Source organism: Salminus brasiliensis, chromosome 16 (genome assembly GCF_030463535.1).
Source record: "Salminus brasiliensis chromosome 16, fSalBra1.hap2, whole genome shotgun sequence".
NCBI classification, from domain to species: domain Eukaryota; kingdom Metazoa; phylum Chordata; class Actinopteri; order Characiformes; family Bryconidae; genus Salminus; species Salminus brasiliensis.
The window spans coordinates 1,022,661-1,043,660 of record NC_132893.1 but is presented as its reverse complement, the minus strand read 5'-3'; the positions used below and the strand labels follow the sequence as shown (position 1 = coordinate 1,043,660).

The 21,000-nt window shown below is 46.4% G+C and overlaps 1 protein-coding gene across 2 annotated transcripts; it reads right to left on the bottom strand.

Moving 5' to 3' along the window:
• Positions 1 to 3,302: 3,302 nt before the first annotated feature.
• Positions 3,303 to 18,369, bottom strand: per1a (period circadian clock 1a). 2 transcript variants are annotated; one of them, XM_072659654.1, is made up of 20 exons: positions 18,216 to 18,369; positions 16,860 to 17,300; positions 15,485 to 15,738; positions 15,114 to 15,235; positions 14,664 to 14,865; positions 14,158 to 14,349; positions 13,681 to 13,759; positions 13,478 to 13,584; positions 12,645 to 12,798; positions 11,610 to 11,865; positions 10,742 to 10,847; positions 10,478 to 10,637; positions 10,047 to 10,165; positions 9,511 to 9,687; positions 8,900 to 9,223; positions 7,775 to 8,745; positions 7,141 to 7,324; positions 6,839 to 7,022; positions 6,305 to 6,455; positions 3,303 to 5,885 (listed from the first exon to the last, which is right to left on the bottom strand). In XM_072659654.1, the coding sequence occupies exons 2-20, from the start codon at positions 17,108 to 17,110 to the stop codon at positions 5,616 to 5,618; spliced, it is 4,263 nt and encodes a 1,420-aa protein (XP_072515755.1). In that variant the 5' UTR covers positions 17,111 to 17,300; positions 18,216 to 18,369; the 3' UTR covers positions 3,303 to 5,615. The 2 variants fall into 2 exon arrangements, with proteins under 2 accessions (XP_072515755.1, XP_072515756.1); XM_072659655.1 differs by lacking the exon at positions 18,216 to 18,369 and adding an exon at positions 18,163 to 18,192.
• Between the last annotated feature and the right edge of the window lie 2,631 nt (positions 18,370 to 21,000).

The window sequence follows — 21,000 nt, the reverse complement described above, 5'->3', positions numbered from 1 at the left end:
TGGAGCAGTGGAAGAACTCTGTTCTCTGGGATAAGGGTGGTCGAGCTTCATCCAGTACTTTTAGATGGGATGAGGTGGGGTGGTGATCATCATCCAACATCCTGACCTCACTAAAATTTCTGTTGCTGAATGCAATCAAATCCTCACAGCAATGCTCCTTCATAATCTAGTAGAAAGTCTTCTTCTCTGGACAGTAGAGACAGTCACTCCAACAGAAGCAGGATCAGCTCTTTATAATCTCCTTGATTTCAGAGGAAATAACGAATGAGCAGGTGTCCCAATACTTTTGTCCATGTAGTGTATACATGTTTAGGAGTGTTTAGGAGTGTAAGGGAGGACAGATTACACAGTGTGGGAGGAATTTAGCCCCATATGGTTTTCTGTTGCACATTGACTTTGTTAAGGCCTGTAGAGAAACACACACACACACACACACACACACACACAACATCATGGACTTTAAAGGAATGGCTTGACCAGACATGGCTATTATTAGAAAGCTGCAATAAGCCAACGACATCATCCTGATTGGTGGCTGCTAGCATTCACTGCTAATTAGCCGTGTTAGCCTGGTTAGCATGCTGGGCATGTTTCATTCACTGTTAGCAATGTTAGCACTGTGAGCTACTCCTTTACGCTCGTGTTGCCCATCCACCCCACAAACACACTACACAGCTACATGCGGAGGCAATTGACATGAGGTTGATGAATCACAGCAGAGATGGGAAGTACTGCAAGAGGCTGTGTGTGTGTGTGTGTGTGTGTGTGTGTGTGTGTGTGTGTGTGTGTTGGCTTTTGGCCTTGTGGCGTCTGGCTGGAGCGGTGATAAGAGTCAGCAGGATGCAGGAATGTGGTGACGTGGGAGCGTTGCTGGGGGGCGGACAGAGGGGTGAGTAAGGGGAGGGTGAGTAAGGGGAGGGTGAGTAAGGGGAGGGTGAGTAATGGGTGGGGGGCAGTTTATTGGGGGTTTATTTCGGAGGTAACAGGGCAGTTAGAATGACCCCTAGCAACTGGCAGTGGTCCAGGAGTGTAGACCTGAGAACAGCTTCATAAACAATTAATCATAACAGAGACAGAACCGGACCGCGCGGGGGGGTGGGGGGTGGGGGGGGGGGATGGGGGTTTGGTAGGGTGGGGTGCGGTGGTGTGGGGGGTAGAGGGGGTGTCTGGTAGAAGGGTGCAGAGAGAGGACAATGGGAATGAGAACACTATTGAAACATGATCGTTATTATAATAATTATTATAATGCAATGGTTGCACAGCTGAAGGCAATTGCTAGGCTGTTGTGACTCTATGTGGACAAAAGTATTGGGACACCTGCTAATTCTGCTAATTTCTTCTAAAAAAATCAAGAGTATTAAAAAGAGCTGATCCTGCTGTTGTTGGAGTAACTGTCTCTACTGTCCAGAGAAGAAGGAGCACTGCTGTGAGGATTTGATTGCATTCAGCCACAATACCAGTGTCTGTAAGGTTGTTCCACTGCTCCACAGCTCAATGCTGGGGGGCTTAAAACCCCTCTAGCCCACGCCTGGCATTAGGCGTCTTATTCTATTGGCAGCACGTCTCTACAGGGTCTAGACAAGCTGTGCGTGTGCATTTGCACATCATTGTTAGCAATGTAAAGTAGCTGAACTCATTCATTAGAATGGGTGTCCACAAATATTTGGACATATGAATTGACATTGAAAATGGTTTTGCCAGGTGGTTGCTATGCAGTTGCCATGGTTTTCCAGGTGATCACAGTCCTAGTCAGTAGAAGAGTAATGTCCGGTTAAATTTAATTAATATTTAATTATGAAAATCCTTTAATCTGACTCCAAACAGGGAGGAAATGAGGACTGGTTAGGTCTGAATGATGGTGGTGCACTCAGGCCACTTTACCAGACAGGGATTTTCTTGGTCCGTGCCGGCCCTCAGTCAAAGTCTGTTTATGTGTTTGTATTATCAGCTTTGGCTGGACATGTCTAGTCTGGGCTCCCAGGGAGTGGAAATAAAGAGCAAGGCTAAGAAAACAGCTCTACAGTAACAGCAACAAGAAAACCGTCCATCATCATCACTGATCACCAGGTTGTGGGTTCGATACCCAGGTGCCCTCACTGCACTGTCCCATGCCTTCTCAATGTCTGAGTCCTGTCACACACCTGCAGGTATTTATAGCCCCATCATCCTTGTGCAGCGCCATCTGCAGGAGCCTGAAGTTACTACCACCTTAAACACGTAAGGTGACTCAGACATGATATGCTAAGCGGCTTGGAGATGAATGAGAGCTGCTGACGTGCAGGCCAGTGCTCTTCACACATAAAGTCCATATTTAGCCTAGGATCAGGCCGCAGGGCTCCTCTCTGCTATTATATGGTTTCAGTACTGAGCATCCGCTAGTATTTCATCCAGACCTGCTTGCTTGTTTGCAGTCTTCTCTCTTTTCCCCCTCCAGAACCACACTCTAAATGGACAAAAGTATTGGGACACTAATTCATTCATTGTTTCTTCTGAAATCAAGGCTATTAAAAGAGCTGATCCTGCTTTTGTTGAAGTAACTGTCTCTACTGTCCATAGAAGAAGACTTTCTACTAGATTTTGGAGGAGGAGTACTGGATGGAGAACACAGTTGTTCTTCCACTGCTCCACAGCTCAATGCTGGGGGGCTTTATACCCCTCTAGCCCACACCTGGCATTAGGCAGCATGGTGCCAATAGGTTCCTCTACCGGGACTAGACAAGGGGGGGGTTTCTGATAAAGTGGCCAGGAAAGAGAGAAAGAAAGAGGAATTCTAGTGTTTTTTTGTTAGTGTGATGAATGTTTATATATATATATATATACACACACACACAGGTGTGAGGACAGATAGAGGTTTGAAGAGGTGTGTGTTTCTTCAGGCGTACTTTAGAAGGGTCTCCGAGGACTGAAGAAGAATTCCAGATGAAATTCAGAATGTGTGTGTAAGGAATCCTGGCTCCATTCCCACAAACTGCCTCGACAGACAGGAATCGCATGTTAAATTATGGATTCTGTGTCCAGCGCTTCTTCAACAATGGAAAAAGTGTGAGGGAAGGAGAAACCATTTTCACTCCCCCCCCCCACACACACACACATTCTTTCCAAAAGCATGTGACTCAAAATTTGTTTGGTTTGGATGAAGCCATTCCTTAATCACTCCATGTTGGAGGAGGATGGGACTGTTTACGTCTTTCAAAGGAATCATGGAAAAAAGACGCATTAACTAAACAACTGAACTCCAACCACATTCCGAGCGTCCGACTGCAGATTGGATCCAGAATAAAAAAACACAAAAACACATCAAAGGTTTTTTAACCGTCAGCTTTTATTTTTATTGAATATTAAAGGAAACAACAGAGAGGAATCCTAATATAAAAAAACACTGTCCAGCCTGACGTCTGTCTGCTGCAGCTCTACTGTACGGCTGATTCCCTCGGCCTTTGCCTGTATTTAAAACCAATAAGAAAACCCACCAACTAATAGAAGGAATGGACACTTGCTTTAAGACATGTATAATGGAAGTCAATGGGCAAAGGTTGCTTATGTGGTGTGTTCAAGTTGTCAATTGCAAATTGACTTCCATTACAAGTTCCCTGAAGCCACTCCCCATTGACTTCCACTATAAATGTTGTGAAGCTACTAACGATTGACCTTTATTATAAGTGCTTTGAAGACACTTCCCATTGACCTCTTATTATATTATGTTCTGAGGCAACTACCCATTGACTTCCATTATAAATGTTGTGAAGCATCTGCCTATAGACTTCCATTGTAAATGCTGTAATACTGCTCATTGATTTTCATTGTTATAGTTTTGAAGCCACTCCCTATAGACTTCCATTATAAATGTTGTGAAGCATCTGCCTATTGACTTCCATTATAAATATTCTGAAGCATCTGCCCACCAATTTCTGTGTTTTGAGACGATGGGTTATCTTTTTTTCCGTTCTAAATACAGGAAAACATGTCAAAATGTCTTCAATGGTAATCGACTGTACACTGCAAATGCGTCAGACAGAGGTTTCACTAAACACACCTGCAATATTCCTCCCACATCTGCCCAAGACTTCATACGACGTAAAAGAGATTGTCCTCCACAAAGAAAAGCTCCGATCAAGACGATCTACTGCATGTAAACTGATTGGAACCCGACTGCTTTCGCAGACAAGCTTTTAGAAATTCCCCAGCATCTGAACTCGGGTTAAACGCAGCCAACGGAAGTGAATTCAGCTCCGGTCTCTTACGGACAGAATTAGCGCCGTGGCTAGGGTAAACGTCTTGAAATCAATTTGAACCTCAGGCACGTTGAGCTCGGTTGCTTTTCTTGATTGCCTCTTTCTGTTTACACGGGATTACGGTCCACCCACTGCGTTTCCATAGGAACGGCCAGATCAGTTCCTCGCAAATCGGAGGCTTATTTCTGCTCCTTTTTGTCCAAAAACAGACAAATAAAAATATAAAAACAACAACAACAACATTACAAACTGCATATTTGTATCTATATGGGATAAATGGGAGGATTCAGGATTTGGTCAGCATGTCTCTCAGCATCCGAGGACACGCAGCAGCCCTAACCTGCGCGAAAACCTAAAACACCTGTCAAACATAAGAATCCCACATGAACAGAAAGAATGAAGGGCCGGGATGAACGGACTACACACACATAACACACACGTACAGTCTGTGTGCATGTTCTGTACAGCTTTAACTAAACTACGTCCACTCTAGGGTGTAAAATAAGTGCCTTTGGTATATACAATCATTATTGGACAAACAATGACAGACTGAAACGGCTTAAAAAGACTGACTCCTGGATAGAAAAAAAAAAGATCTGAACAAATCATGAAAAAAAAGTATTTATAAAGCATTACGCTGAAATGTGATCTCTAACTAAAGAAATTTAATCTTATTTCTTTTATTTTCTTCTATTTACTGTGACTAAGATGCATCTCAGACACTTCCAGCATCACGCACAAGTGCACTCTGGACACGGAGAAACCTGGAAAAGTTCAAACTGTGAGTTCATTCCCATATAAAGGGGCTCATGTTCCCCTCCGAGTGCCTACGAAATCCAATAGTGTGCAGTTCAGCAGTCCAAATTATGGCTGCATACTATAGGTTGCCAGTTGATACGGTTCACCGACCTCGTGGCTACACTCAATGGCCATTTTATCAGAAACAGGTGCGCTTCGTAGGTTTACAGCTACTGCCTGTACTGACTGTTAACTCTCCCTGGCCACTTTATCAGAAACCATTGCTGGTGTACAGTTGGAGACTATATCTCAACTGTTGAAGCACAGCTCAACCTTCATTACTGGTCAAGAGTCACTTGTGTCGCTCCCCAGTAAAATCCCAGTAACAGCACTGTGCCTGATGCACTCGTACCAGCACCCCACTCACAATCTACCATGAACACTACCCTGTCAGTGTCACTGCTTTGCAATGATTGGTCCACCACTTGGTGGTCCTGTGGTCTGGGTTGAGGGAGCTGGTATAAACTGCAGTAACAGGTGGGCTGTAGTCAAAGTGCACCTATATGAATATAAAATGGCCAGGAAGTGTCAGAACAAGGTCAACCTTGACAGCCAGTGGTGCGAGGGATTACAGCTGGCAGGTCCTCAGTCCCGTTTCACTTCCACTGATGATGACGACGTCACCTCGGCCTCCTCCACAGCCTTGTTTAGAGCTTCCGTGTGAGCCGTGTTAGCCTGAGCTTCCTTCTGCGCCGTCTCTGACGACTGGGGGCTGTCTGGCTGTGAATCGGCCGTGACCGCTGTCATGTGGTCGCCCTCTTCCCGCAGGATCCTGGTGAGATCCATGTCGTGAAGCTCCACGTCAAACGGTGGGGCGGACGAGGATTCTGTAGGGGAGCCGCACCCTCTGCAGGACTGTGGGTCAAAGATGGGTCAAAGATAAGGGGTTTACTTCAGCATATGAAGTGTGTTTACCTGTAACATTATCTACCTGTAATTAGCTCTATATAACATTAGAATTAACCCAAATAAACATAAAATCAGGGGTCAGTGAGAGTGTCTACCTGTAATTAGCTCTATATAACATTAGAATTAACCCAAATAAACATAAAATCAGGGGTCAGTGAGAGTGTCTACCTGTAATTAGCTCTATATAACATTAGAATAAACCAAATAAACATAAAGTCAGAGGTCAGTGATAATGTCTACCTGTAATTAACTCTATATAACATTAGAATAAACCCAAATAAACATAAAGTCAGAGGTCAGTGAGAGTGTCTACCTGTAATTAGCTCTATAATTTTAGGATAAACCACTGATTGTGAGCCACTCACAGTGATGTTGATGGCTTTAGGGAGGCAGCCGGATTGGATCCACGGGTGCACCTGACTCAGCTCCTTCTTCTGCTTCTCAGTAAAGTGTGGCTGCTGCATCTTTGCGGTCTTCATAACCTCTCGGTCCTCGCGCAGCACTGTTTCTATGTCCCTGCAGAAGACACACACACACACACACACACGTTTGGATCAATTAACATCACACACTCCCCTAAAAAAACTCTGTACAACTCACTGCTATCTACAAACATGGACTGTAGTGCTGCTGTTTTTGAAAATGCAGCATATGCAGAAGGTCAGAAGCTAAATAAGCTAGTGTATTTGAGATGCACTTTAAAGATCAGTGTGTGATGATAGGCATGTCTGCAGCGCACTAATTCAAAGTGCATAAGCTTCGATTACTCGCTACATTAGCCTTATTGTCTTACTGCACAGAAAAAGTAGCGTACATATCATTTTTTAAGGGAAAACATCCTTACTGATGAGCGTAGCCAAAAGCCCCACCTGTCCCAAACACCAGAGTCAGAATCTCACCTCTTGGGCAACTGGTATGTCATCATCACTTTCTCATCTGTGTTGGCCATGACCAGCCAGATCGGATCCTGGAGGACGTACTTAATAAACTGTTCCTCCCCTGAATCCCCAGACGCTTGTTTGTGACCATGGTCATTTTCTGAGGAGTCTATGCTTCCGAAATACTTGCTGGTATTACTGCTTCCTGGAATTCAAAGATAACAGAGTATACACACATGTATATATATATATATTTATGTTTATGAAATAATTCTTTGCTTTAAGACAAAGAGAACAGGCTACAGTGTGAACCAGTGACTCACTGGTTCCGCTCCCTGATGTGCTACAGCCATTAGATCCAGAACCAGAGGATCCAGAGCCGGACCCTGATGACCCCGAGCCTGAGGCAGCTGAACCCGTTCCTGAGCGAGAGTCCTCCTGCAGCAGAAGGTCCAGCAGGTCACTAGAGGTGGACATGGCGTCCTGGTTGGAGTCATTGACGTCACCCTAGGAGATCAGACCATAGAGGCAGACATTATTACAGATGCATAGTGTGAAAAATCTGGACACGCTTATATATGGACTAAAATATTGGGACACCTGCTCAGGGCATTAAAAGGAGTTGATCTTGTCTGAAATTCCTCCACCCTAAAACATATATACACTATACAGACAAAAGTATTGGAACACCGGATCATTTATTATTTCTTCTGAAATTGAGGGTTTTAAAAGAGTCAATCCTGCTCTGTTGGAGTAACTGTCTCTACAGTCCAGAGAAGAAGACTTTCTACTAGATTTAGATCAATGAGTGCAGCTTAAAGTATCTGAATGCATTCATTAGAAGGGGTGTCCACAAACATTTGGTCAAACAGTGTTCATCACAAGGCAAATTTCCTGACTACGTTCCAAAATACCCTTAACTTATTCTGATAAATTCAGCCAAACCCCTTCACTCACATTATCTTTACTGCTGCCTCGAGTGCCAGAAGTCTGTGGTCCCTGGCTGGCCCCTCCCACTGGGGGCGGTGTCTGCTGTGTGACATCGGTCCGGTTGCTTGGCAGCTCCTCCAGCTGCAGCAGGTTGAGAGGAGAGGAGCATCTGGAATGGAAAAGAGGAGATCCCGTCCCATCATTGTCTCCTGCTGGCTGACCGGTGGACTGAGGGGTGCTGGAGCGTGAGGGTCCACGGGGGGGTGGGGCAGCAGAGTTGGGCGAGGTGGAAGCGGTGGCTCCGTTTTGGAATCCAAACATCAGGTTTGGGTTGTAAAACTGCGGTGGTACAGCTAAAGGCTGCGTGGGATTGATCTGAGGCGCTAGTGGGTTAAACTGCCCCAGGGTGGGGTTAAAATTAGCCACAGCAGGGCTAACCTGAGCCACCGCCGGATTGAACTGAGGGTTGAGCTGGGCGGGCAAGGGCATAGCCTGTGCGAGGTGTTGTATGGGAGCGGTGGCACCGTTGAGCTGAGGGAACATGCAGTTCGGCAGAATGAAGGCCATCACTGGAGGTGCCATTGAAGGGAACATTTGGGAGGCTTGCACTGGAAACCTGGGGCCTTGCTGTGGGCAGGAAAACGCAGCTTGCATCCTTGGGTCCACCTCCATTTGCGGGACAGGAAAAGGGGGGTAGAGGGAATAAAAAGGCATGCAGCCAGGAGGATATGGCGTCATTATGGGCGGTCCGCTAGCCTGAGACCCCACTGAGGTAGGCCAGGGGGAGGATGATGCTCCGGACAAATGCTGACTGCTGGAGAAAGCTGGGGCGCTTGGACCTTCTGCTGTAGATCTAGGGGGAATGCTAGGTCCTGAGGTCGACAGGGATGGAGTGTCAAATAAAGGGACCTCAGCTTGGTGTTTGAGTCTTTTGCCTCCTCTCCCACGCCGACGCCCACTACCACCACCGGATGGATAGTTCTGGGAGCTGCGGACACCTGAAGAACACAAAATAGCGGATAAGCTTACAATGGTGTGGTTAAGGTGTTCTTTGCACTGGTGGGAAACCTTCTGTAGATGGTTCTGTAGAGCACCATAACCTCAAATTTAGTCATTTCCAGTTCCCACCCTGTAGCTAGGACTGTGCTGTACCTTTAGCTGCAGGTGTGGCCGTCTGTCTGCGCTGGGGTGGGCTTGACTGGATGAGCGGCAGTTGGCTCAGGTCTCTGAAGCGGTTCAGGAAGGCCTGCTCCTCCTGCTGAGTGTGAGTGGACAGAACTTCTTTAGTGAGCCCCCTAAAAGTCACTCCTGCACCACCTCTTCTCCCTTCTTGCTCTTTCTCCCTCTTCTCCGCAGGGCTGGGGGAGGCGGCAGGCTGTGCTGCTGCTCCTGTAGGAGACGTGGTGGAGTTTTGGGGGGCAGCAGTAGATGGTGCTGGAGTAGGGGTGATTGGAGTCTCCTCCATCATCACAATGTCTGGTGAAATAACAAAGAACATGCTTAGATTTATAATTAGAGATACTTTTTATTATTAGTATTTTATGATGTTAGGGTTGTAAACTTATATAAAGGATCCAGACTTACAGCCACAAATGAATTAGGTAATTTTATACGAGCCAGATGATTCTGAGGTCTGCACTCCCGACCTAATTTGAGAAATTGACTTTGCTGAGTTAGAATTGAAATTCTTAACTTGCCAGGTTTTAGATCAACCTCAGAACCCTAGTGGCTGCTGTATAGAGTAGCTTTCCAGACTGGCATACCCGACTCTGGTGGTTTCTTGTCTCCAACGTGGACAATGGTGCTGCTGAAGCTGCACTGAGAGGTGACGGACACCACACTCTCCGCCTTGTAGTGCAGTGCCAGAGGGGTCAGAGGGTGAGTAGGCTCCGCGGGGACAACCTTCGACATTTCGGCCACCTCCAGTGTCTCCACTATGTCTACAATTGTACATGTGTACAATTTCATACATTCGCAAAAACGATCATATATATGTGAACTTTATATGGACAAAAATATTGGGACTGCTGCTTATTTATTACTTCTTCTGAAATTAAGGATATTAAAAAAAAATAGCTTGAGTAACTGTCTCTACTGTCCAGAGAAGAAGACTTTCTACTAGATACTTGAGAAGCATTGCTGTGAGGATTTGATTGCATTCAGTGATGAGCGTTAGTGAGGTAACAATGTTGGATGATCACCACCCCACCTCATCCCCAACTCCCCAACTGATCTGAATGCATTCATTAGATTTGGGCCTATAGTGTATGATTAAGCAGTAACACAGGACAGTGATTACCTTTAGCTGGGCCGGCTGCTTCTCTCCATTTGTCATCATCAGAGGCGGAGGAGGTGGTGCAGGAGGAGGATCCACATTTTCTCTTTACCGTGTTGGGAACGTTACAGCTCTCCAAATACCTATGATAGGAACAAAAGAAATGCTGTGTCAATACCGAAATGTGAGAACTCTGCTTAAAATGAATGTTATCTCCCTTCAACAACACTAGGGGTGTGGCCCCTAGCTTTGATGAATACGGTATAAACTGTACTATACAATAAAGTACAGTGGCATGTCGTATATCGGTGAAAAGTACTGTATTAATACTGTATTCTGACATATACAACATACAACTGGCAGCCCTGATTATGAAGTATGTCAGCAGAAGAACTGCTTACTGGACTATATGTAATAATATTAAGGTCCAAAGTTGACTAATCTGTAATTCCTACCGGATGATACTGTCCAGACAGTTGATCTGCTGGTATGAGTAGGTGGCTGGGATCTCTTTTCTTGGTAGCTGTGTGGAAGCCTGTGCTTTGGGGATGATAGTCGCCACCCGCTGGTTTTCTTTGGAAGTGCTCTCCGCTTCAGCAGCCTTTACTACACCTCCTAAACCAAAAATACGACTCTTATCAGCATTAAATCAACAGCAAATGGCTTTGTGTTTACAGAATAGTGCCTTCCATGTATGTTTGTCTTCTTGCTGTATATACCTGAGCTGGCTTGTTTGCGAGGTGGGGGTCTGTTTCGGGACTCTGCGTAAAGCTGCTGTCCGCTGGTCTTCACCATGTGCACATCCTTGCACATTTGCTGGAAGGTCTGAATGAGAAAATGAGCAGAGAGTGAACTCTGGTAAGGGGGTTTGTCAGATATATTAATCACAGGTTTCAAGCAAAACATGTAGGTTCTGCTCAGAGAACTATGTGCAGGTGATGTGATCACAATGGCTGTATTCCATTATTACAAACAGGTAACAGGTCAAAAATAAACTGTTTCTATGGCTCAAAGCCCATGCCCATACTTTTTTCACCGATCAGCCATACCATTAACACTGACTATGGCCCAATATTGAGTAGGTCCTCCTAGTGCCGCCACAACAGATCTGACCGTTCTAGGCATAGACTCCTCTTAAGACCTCTGAAGGTGTCCTGTGGGATCTGGCGCTAAGACACTTTTGCAGGAGATCATTTAAGTCATGTAAATTGTGAGGTGGGTGAGACCTCCATGAGCATCCATCAATAAACCTTAGGCACCCATGACCCTGTCGCCGGTTTACAGCTTGTCCTTCATTGGAGCGCTTTTGGTAGATACTGACCACAGCAGACCGGGAACACCCCATAAGACCTACCTGATGTTTTGGAGATGTTCTAACCCAGTCGTTTATCTAGAACATCACAGTTTGGTTCTTGTCAAAGTGCCACTTGCCCAGCTTTTAACACATCAACTTCAAGAACTGCTGCCTAACTTTCTGCCGACTACAGCCACCCTTTTGGCACCCCACTGTAGATGAAGATAATCAACGGTACTAATGTTATGGCTGATAATGGGAGGGTGGGAGCGGCTATGTGATTAAAGTCTCACCAGTTTGCGGGAGTGTGGAGGTTCTTCCGCGGCGGCTCCCATGCTGTCGCTGGAAGATGCTGCGCTGGGCTGAAGCTCCCGGGAACCGCTGCTGCCAAGGCTGCTGTAGCCCTGAGAGCCACTGCCACCTCCGCTGTTGTGGACCGGCTGCACCAACAGCCTGTGGATCTGCTCACTGAACTGAGGAACCTCTGGAGACATCGCCCTCACCTCGCCTTCCTCAGGGGCCGTGAACACATCTTCATTCAGGGGACTCCTGCAGACATAGCACAGCGTTGAGTCTAGAGCACTAGGGGCCTTTGAGTCAGGGTTAGGGGTTCTCTATCTCTTCATCATTGAAGGTGACCTTAATACTACCAAGCTGGGTCCAGCTTCTGTGGCTGGAATTTAGACCTCATTTGTCTGACTATGTGACAAAAGTATTCAGACACATCTCTTAATTATTGAATTAGAGCGTTTTATTCAGTCTCATTGTCACAGGTGTATAAACTCCAGCCTCTAGCCCTGCAGCCTGTTATTCTTCCACACATCAGTGAAAGAACGGGAGGTTCTGAAGAGCTCACTAAACTCCAGCGTGGTTCTGTATGTAATAGGAGACACCGCTGCACCAACAACAACAAGTCAGCTGGTGAAATTTCCTCCCTCCTAGATCCTAGTTCCTTCCTCCAGTTTAGCAGGAACAGCTCACAGAGAGCAGCTTAGCCACCGGGTGTCTGTCAGACCACGTAAAGTTACAGAGCGGGGTCAGGGCAGAGTGCTGAGCTCAGAGCAGAGTGCAGAAAAGCCTCCAATAACTGCAGAGCTCCAGACCTGCTGCTGTTAGAGCTGCAGAGGGGGACCGGCTCCATATTAATGCCTATGGGTTTAGAATGGGCCGCCATAATAGCTGCTGTAGGTGTCCCAATACTTTTGTCTACTAAGATGTTTTTCAATAAAAATAATTCTGATAAATACATTTTATATTAAATAAATATCCACATCCACAATTCCATATGAATTCTGTTGAGAGGAGTCACATCAAGAATGGTCACTCACGTCCGGACTTTGTGGCGGCCCACGATGAAGGCCACCTTCCTGCTCCAGGGATTGATGAAGGAAGACCAGCTGGTGTCCATGGTCAGATACTCTCCACTCCTTGCACACATGCGCAGGGGCGAGTGGTCAAAAGGCTGACCCGCGTACTGGACAACTGGAGGACAGAGAAATGAAGATGTGGAATAAAACAGTATCTACAGTCCACTGTTTCAACGTCACGTTCAGAACTGACTGGATATTCGGAATCATCTGACAGAAGGAAAGGAAATGTACACCAAATCAGCCATATCATTAGTACCACCTGCCTAATATTGAGTCTCCACAAGACTCTTAAGGAGTCCTGTGGTATTTGGCACCAGCAGCAGATCCTGGTAGGTGCTGACCACTGCATACCAGGGCAACACCCCACATGACCTGCCTGATGTTCTGGAGATGTTCTGACCCAGTCATTGTCTAGAACATCACAGTTTGGTTCTTGTCAAAGTCTCTCAGGTTCTCACGCTTGTCCATTTTCATCACCTCATCACCTTTAAGAACTGGCTGAGAAGAACTTACCTACAGCCTAAAAGGGGAAAGTGGTGGCTCAGTGATTAGCACACCAGGCTACTGATGACAAAGTCGTGGGTTTGATATCCGGGCTCAGCAAGCTGGTACTAATATTATGGCTGATGGTGTATATGGACTAGAACAGCACAGGACAGGGACCCGTTTTACAAAAGCTTTGTAGTATTAAGACTTGGAGTCTTCCTGAGGCTGTAGAGAAGGTTCAGTGGGATGCTCGCTTTACTATTCAGCCACTGTGACTCGTCTGGGCCGTGTCTACTGAGACTCACTCTTTTTGTGGATGTCCACCATCAGCGGTCTGTCCTCAGGATGGAGGTACAACAGGAGTGGGGTTCCAACCAGGTCCTGAGGCAGATACCCCAGCAATGGCACCGCTCTGAGAAGAGAGGGAACGTTATAAATGAGCGCTGAGGGAGCGTTTAGGAAGAGAGTTTAGTCTAACGACGACACGCTAGCAGAGCAGTCCACGAACCTCTCATCTACTTCCTGGAACAGACAGCTCGGTGTGTGGCTGGTGGTGAAGATCCTTTTGTCCGCTGGAATACGGGGTGCTGATAGAGACATAAACACAATTCCAGTATGATTAGGCAGTTAGAGGAGGGGGGGCATATGATGATCATTTATCGTAATTGTGAGAAACAACATACACAAGTGCAGGATCAACTTTTATTTAATCCCCTTGATTTCTGAAGAAACTATGAATGACTAAGCAGGTGTCCCAATACTTTTGTCCATATAGAGTAACTGCATGTTCTGTTTAATTGGTGTAGAGCAGCAAATACTGACTAAACACACACTGTACTGTGTGTTTCTGATAGCAGTTTTTACATTTCAGCTCTACTGGTGCATTTTGTTTGTGTTTTATGATATGGTATTTTTCTCATATCTCCCTTCATACTAGTCGTAATCTTCCAACCTGAATCACGTCAGCACTCAGCCAATCTCTCACCCTCATATCCGGAGTGTACTCTCTCAGTGATGAGCAGACAGCATGGCTCGGGCTGGGCGGTGTCCGAGTCGCGCAGGGTCAGCTGATAAGGGGTCAGTCGAAATGGGTAATATTTCATCTCTCCTCCGCTCTCTCTTTCCCCACTGATGCGGCAGAACATGGACTTCTCTTGAGCACAGTCCACTGAGGAGGCTGCCCAAACACCATAAGGGAACAGATCAGTCAGTGAATGGGATCCAGTAGCCACTCATTAGCATTTCTAACAGTTATCACACATGTTGGCGATGGATGATGATATAGCTTGCAGCATTAAACAAATACACCTGAGCGGACTGAGCTGATCATGGTTTTAGGAGCATTACTGCTCCGCTATTATATCAGAGTTCATATTTTAATATTATAATAATTATAAGTGGCTCATGAATTTATTTGTTAATTATCCCTGCTATCAGTGCTGGAATAGCAGTGGTTGGTATCTACATCTGTATGCAACAGCCCCTCCTTACCGGCGCGGGTGCAGGAGGCCCACGGAGGCAGGCGGCAGGGGGCCGTGCTGCTGTAAAAGGTGCTGACGTCCTGCGGGGCCAAAAGCTCTGAAAACACCGTCCCCTGCAGCCTCTCCGGCTTACAGCGCAGCAGGGACGATGCCTGGGGAGAGATGTACACCACTTTCCCTGAGAGGAAGGACACCGCCACAGAGAACGTATCCTGGAAACAAAGAGGGAGAAAAACAAGTCATTTCGGGGGGAAATGCAGCAGACAGCTCAGCTTTTAAGCCCGTTTATACCTGATCACCTGAAAACCCCTCCCAGCACAATTAAAGCTCCTCCTAATACACCAAAACCCCTCCCAGTCAAACCAAAACTCCTCCCCTTATCAGGATACAATCCACATACTACTCAAATGAAGTGACCAGGTGTAAGTGGGGTCTAGTGGTGTTTGGCAGTTTGTCATACCGTGTTTTGAAGTGTGTATTCTGAAGTGATGTTGTCCAGTTCTTCGATGGTGAACGCGGACAGATCCAAGCAGCAGCCATGGCTTTCCTCCACACTCCACTGGTGATAATACTCCTGATTGGCTGCAAAATTACAAGAAAAACAAGGTCTGATGGTATTAATTTTTCATGAAAATTGATATGGTTAAAGATCCTGGTAGATCATAAAAAGCACTCAGAAGAAAGAGACACTTCACTTTGTGTTACAGTCATTTTTATTTACAGTTTATCAGTGCAGTAACTAATTACACTGAGTTTATGATGTAAATTACAAAAAACAACAACAACAATAACCAATAACAGACCTCTGAGGGTTAAAGAGTCGGGTCTCACCTCGCACTTGTTTAACACAGTTGAGGGCGTACTGCAGCGAGGCCAGAGTGCTGGACCGCCCTTTCCCTCGCTGCTCTGCAGGAACCCGGATCTTCAGCTCGTGAAGCGCCTTCAGCAGCTCTTTCTGGGTCTGCTGGCGCGCCGGCTGGTCACTGCTGCAGCCGCTGGTGGACGGCTGGTCCTGCTCGGAGCTGCCGCTCAGCAGGCTGTACGCAGCCGAACTGCTCGGGGGAGATGGGCTGTGGGAGTTAGAGCTGGAGGACAGGAGAGGAGGGAAAGATGGTAAGCACAAGAAGGAGTATGCTTTTCTGTGTGCATGGTTCTCAATCCGGTCCTATGGGCCCTTTGGACGGTCCACAGTCCTTGATCCTTATGTGGAAGGTTTTTTGAGAACCCCTGCACTGTACTAACGACTGGTCTGGGAATCACTGAACTGTACTAACGACTGGTTTGGGAACCAACGACTGGTCTGGTAATCACTGTACTGTACTAAGGACTGGTCTGGGGATCACTGTACTAACGACTGGTCTGGGGATGACTGTACTGTACTAACGACTGGTCTGGGGATCACTGCACTGTACTAACGACTGGTCTGGGGATCACTGTACTAACGACTGGTCTGGGGATCACTGCACTGTACTAACGACTGGTCTGGGGATCACTGCACTGTACTAACGACTGGTCTGGGGATGACTGTACTGTACTAACGACTGGTCTGGGGATCACTGTACTAACGACTGGTCTGGTAATCACTGCACTGTACTAACGACTGGTCTGGGGATGACTGTACTGTACTAACGACTGGTCTGGGGATCACTGCACTGTACTAACGACTGGTCTGGGGATCACTGTACTGTACTAACGACTGGTCTGGGGATCACTGAACTGTACTAAGGACTGGTCTGGGGATCACTGCACTGTACTAACGACTGGTCTGGGAACCAACGACTGGTTTGGGAACCAACGACTGGTCTGGTAATCACTGCACTGTACTAACGACTGGTCTGGGGATCACTGCACTGTACTAACGACTGGTCTGGGGATCACTGCACTGTACTAATGACTGGTCTGGGGATCACTGCACTGTACTAACGACTGGTCTGGTAATCACTGCACTGTACTAACGACTGGTCTGGTAATCACTGCACTGTACTAACGACTGGTCTGGGGATCACTGCACTGTACTAACGACTGGTCTGGAATCACTGCACTGTACTAACGACTGGTCTGGTAATCACTGCACTGTACTAACGACTGGTCTGGGGATCACTGTACTGTACTAACGACTGGTCTGGGGATCACTGCACTGTACTAACGACTGAGGTAGGTGAAGCACGTTTGTTGATGAAAGTGTGTTCTTTGACTGCATGGTTACCTCTTGCTCTCCGTAGCCTCTATAGCCGACTCTTTTCCATTGTTAGAGCTGCACGGGGAAGCTTCCTGTCCCGCAGAATCGTTCCCGCTGGACTGGCCGTCCGTGTCGTCCGAGTGCGACTGAGCACTCCGGCTGACCACGCCCCTGCCATTTAACCTGGGGGAATGCTTTTTCTCATCATCCTCGTCCACACCTCCAACCCTTTTACTGAGATCGCTGCCGACAGGGGTTTTTAAGTTAACATCACTCATAATAAAGCTCAGCTATGTCACACAGGGTGCTCCTCGCATGTGCACTGAAGTGTTACTATGACCAAGCATGAATCAGCACTGATGCAGAACCCTCATAAGAGACGGAACCCCCGTCTGTGGGTTTTCGCTGACTTGTAGATCCTCTTCCAGTCCAGTACTCTGAGTTGATGGTGGAATGACTACTGTGCACCTGGTGATAAATGAAGAAGAAAAGCATGCAAAGATCAACGATCATGAAGCAGCAGACGCACATTTACAATCTATAATGACAAATTATTCATTAATACCCATCTGTGGTAGTGAACACACACACACACACACACACACTCACTCATAGTGATCTAGGGGCAGTGAGTGCATACACACACCCAGAGTGGTGGGCAGCCAATTCCAGCGCCCGGGGAGCAGAGAGGGTAAAGGGCCTTGCTCAAGGGCCCAACAGGGAATCGAACCCACAACCCTGTTATCGATAACCCAGCGCTCTAACCGCTGAGCACCACCATCTCAATACAATAATATAATATATAATAATATTGTAATATTTTATAAAATCCTTGCAAACATGTGGAATTTGCTCAGTCTGTATTTTTATGACATTGCAGATCTCAGGATTTCTCAGATGCACGTAATCTACATACAGGGGTGTAAATGCAGCAGGGTTTTAGGAGGGCATGGGTGGTGCATATTTGAAGGCGGACAGTCAGGAGGACGGATGAGTGAGTCGTGGAGGACAATTTGCTAAATTAGGAGCTAAATAGACCTCACTGGGCCCAGTAAAGGGATTAGTGCTGCACCTACGGAGCCGCTACAGGTTAAATATACTCGGGAGCTGAAGTCCAGCCCCAGCTAGCAGTGACGACCAAGCCGCCGCAGGGAGGGCTGTAGAGCAACACCAGCACCTCGCAGACTGGCAAGCAGTGAGGGATATTTTAGCTGGAAAACGACCGAAAATACCAAAACAGAGTAACCCCATCCACACAACAGCTCCCACTGCAGCCAGGCACGGAGCTCCGCCAGCACAGCCACGGGTGAGGTGGCTACAGCTAACCTACCTTCGCTTCAGTGAGTCGAACAGAACAGAAGGAATAAGAACCGAGGTCCTCACCTCCGTGGCAGACACCAGGCCGGCGAGGGTCTCTCAGAGCGAGTGTGGCGAAGAGGAAAGAGCGAAGGACGCGCTGGGACACGGAGACACGCACAGCACCGGAGCAGCGCAGAGCTGAGTCCGCCTCGCGTCAACAGGAGCTCCGCACACCCAACACGAAACACTACACGTGCATGGACAACGACCCTCCACTCTGATTGGCCACCGGACGACAACATCACCGCCCAATCAGGGCAAACCGCGCCCCTCTGTCAGAAGCCAGGGCTCTGATTGGACGCCGAGGAGCGCTCTTTGTTGTTTTTTTCTCGACTGTCACGTTGAAGCAGCGCTCCTGTCCTAATTTGCATATTTGGAACACTGTGCTCGCCCCTCTATTGGTCGCTGCTTGATACACGCACTGGCCACTTTATCAGAAACACTGACCGCGTATCTGGACACATGGGTCACTTTAGTAGAAACCGTGTACTTAGACTTGCTGGCCACTTTATTAGAAACACCCGCCGCGTATCTCCACACATTGGCCACTTTATTAGAAACACTTGACTGCGTAGGTAGACACATCGGCCACTTTATTAGAAACACCCACCGCGTATCTCCACACATCGGCCACTTTATTAGAAACACCCACCGCGTATCTCCACACATCGGCCACTTTATTAGAAACACCCACCGCGTATCTCCACACATCGGCCACTTTATTAGAAACACCCACCGCGTATCTCCACACATCGGCCACTTTATTAGAAACACCCACCGCGTATCTCCACACATTGGCCACTTTATTAGAAACACTGACTGCGTACTTGGACACATTGGCCACTTTATTAGAAACACTGCCTGCGTACTTGGATACATTGGCCACTTTATTAGAAACACTGCCTGCGTACTTGGACACATTGGCCACTTTATTAGAAACACTTGACTGCGTACTTGGACACATTGGCCACTTTATTAGAAACACTTGACTGCGTACTTGGACACATTGGCCACTTTATTAGAAACACTTGACTGCGAACTTGAACACATTGGCCACTTTATTAGAAACACTTGACTGCGAACTTGGACACATTGGCCACTTTATTAGAAACACTTGACTGCGTACTTGGACACATTGGCCACTTTATTAGAAACACTTGACTGCGTACTTGGACACATTGGCCACTTTATTAGAAACACTTGACTGCGTACTTGGACACATTGGCCACTTTATTAGAAACACTGACCGCGTATCTAAAGACATCACTACAGAGAACACAGCTCTTCCACTGCTCCACAGCTCCTCAATGCTGGGGGGCTTTATACCCCTCTAGCCCACGCCTGGCATTAGGCAGCATGGAGCCAATAGGGTCATGATGTTGATCTGCTCCAGAGGGTCCTATTCTATTGGCAGTACTTCTTCTCTACAGGGTCTAGATAAGCTGTGTCAGCAATGGGTGCAGCTTAAATTAGCTGAATGCATTAATTCATTAGAAGGGGTGTCCACTAACATTTATATATATATAAATATATTTAATTTATTCATGTGTTTAGAGCTCAGTAGAGACACCAAGCTTCTGGGCAGTGACCTGCCTGATGTTCTGGAGATGTTCTGACCCAGTCGTTTATCTAGAACATCACAGTTCGGTTCTTGTCAAAGTGTCTCAGATTCTTACGCTTGTCCATTTCTCCTGCTTCATCACCTTCAAGAACTGAACTGACGTTCACTCACTGCCTAATATATATATATATATATATATATATATCTCACCTGTCATGGCTGATCGGTGTATATAAATGTAATGACCTCACTTTGTATCACATCATATCTATATATCTATATATAACTGTATTTCCTTAATGTCTAACGAGTGACTGTGTAAAAGACAGATGAAAATAATAAACACAGACCAAATGTTTTTTTTTATCATATATTTCATTTATGTTTAATGTCATTGTTTTTCAAACACACACACATTTTAATTTCTAACTTGGAACAATAAACACAGGTCATCATAATTGTCATTTTTTCCAATATATATGTATATTTATATATATATTTTCCCAAGATGTTCATCAATATAATTAGACATTGACAGATTTACTCTACAATTGTTGCCATGTAGGTCTGGTTCTCAAATGGTTTCCTGTCACATGGTACCTCATCCGGTTGTAATATTCAAAAACACTGGAAATAAAGACATCAGAACGTATGCAAATAAATAAAACAAAGAGTGTGGGGAGCGCATTGCCCGTGCTCTTCCAGCCCGATCCCTCCAAAAAACAAACAAAAAAAAGAGGCCGGCCGAGCAGAGGCAATGCTCCTCGAAATCCCTTTCCCCAAGCCTTCCTAAATTAAATAAATAAAGAAAAACGAAACACGAACAGTGTTACCAAGTACAGCGACTCCAACGCCCGTCTAACTGACCAGTACTAAACTCTATAGGCTCACGCAAAGCCTCCATCATTTAGTATCTGTTTTAGCTCCGCCCACTACTCAGAAAGCCGGCCTTTTTGTTTGAGACGACCCCCACTCTGAACGACGGCATCTACGTGAACTGCTGTTGTCGTGCTTTCTGTACACATCGTTTTTTTTCTTGTTGTTTTTGTTTATTTGCCCGCCCCTTTAATGAGGCCGGCGTCAGTTTCCGTTATTACATTTTCTATGATCTCATTCTCGCCTTTAAAAAAATAAGCATAAAGCGACGTAAAATAACAAAATAAAAGTCCTCTTTCACAAAAAGCAGAAGCAGGCTGTCCCACTGTGCCCTGAAGTGCCACCGATAGGCCTCGACTCATTTCTGCTCGG

What these genes read in the sequence shown, in the direction of transcription:
- per1a (XM_072659654.1), bottom strand. Translation starts at nt 17,110, where the DNA reads ATGAGTGATGTTAACTTAAAAACCCCTGTCGGCAGCGATCTCAGTAAA. An exon ending in GGCCTCCTGCACCCGCGCCG is followed by an intron (nt 14,350 to 14,663) that starts GTAAGGAGGGGC and finishes GTGTTTGGGCAG; the next exon opens with CCTCCTCAGTGGACTGTGCT. An exon ending in GGCCGCCACAAAGTCCGGAC is followed by an intron (nt 11,866 to 12,644) that starts GTGAGTGACCAT and finishes CTATGTCTGCAG; the next exon opens with GAGTCCCCTGAATGAAGATG.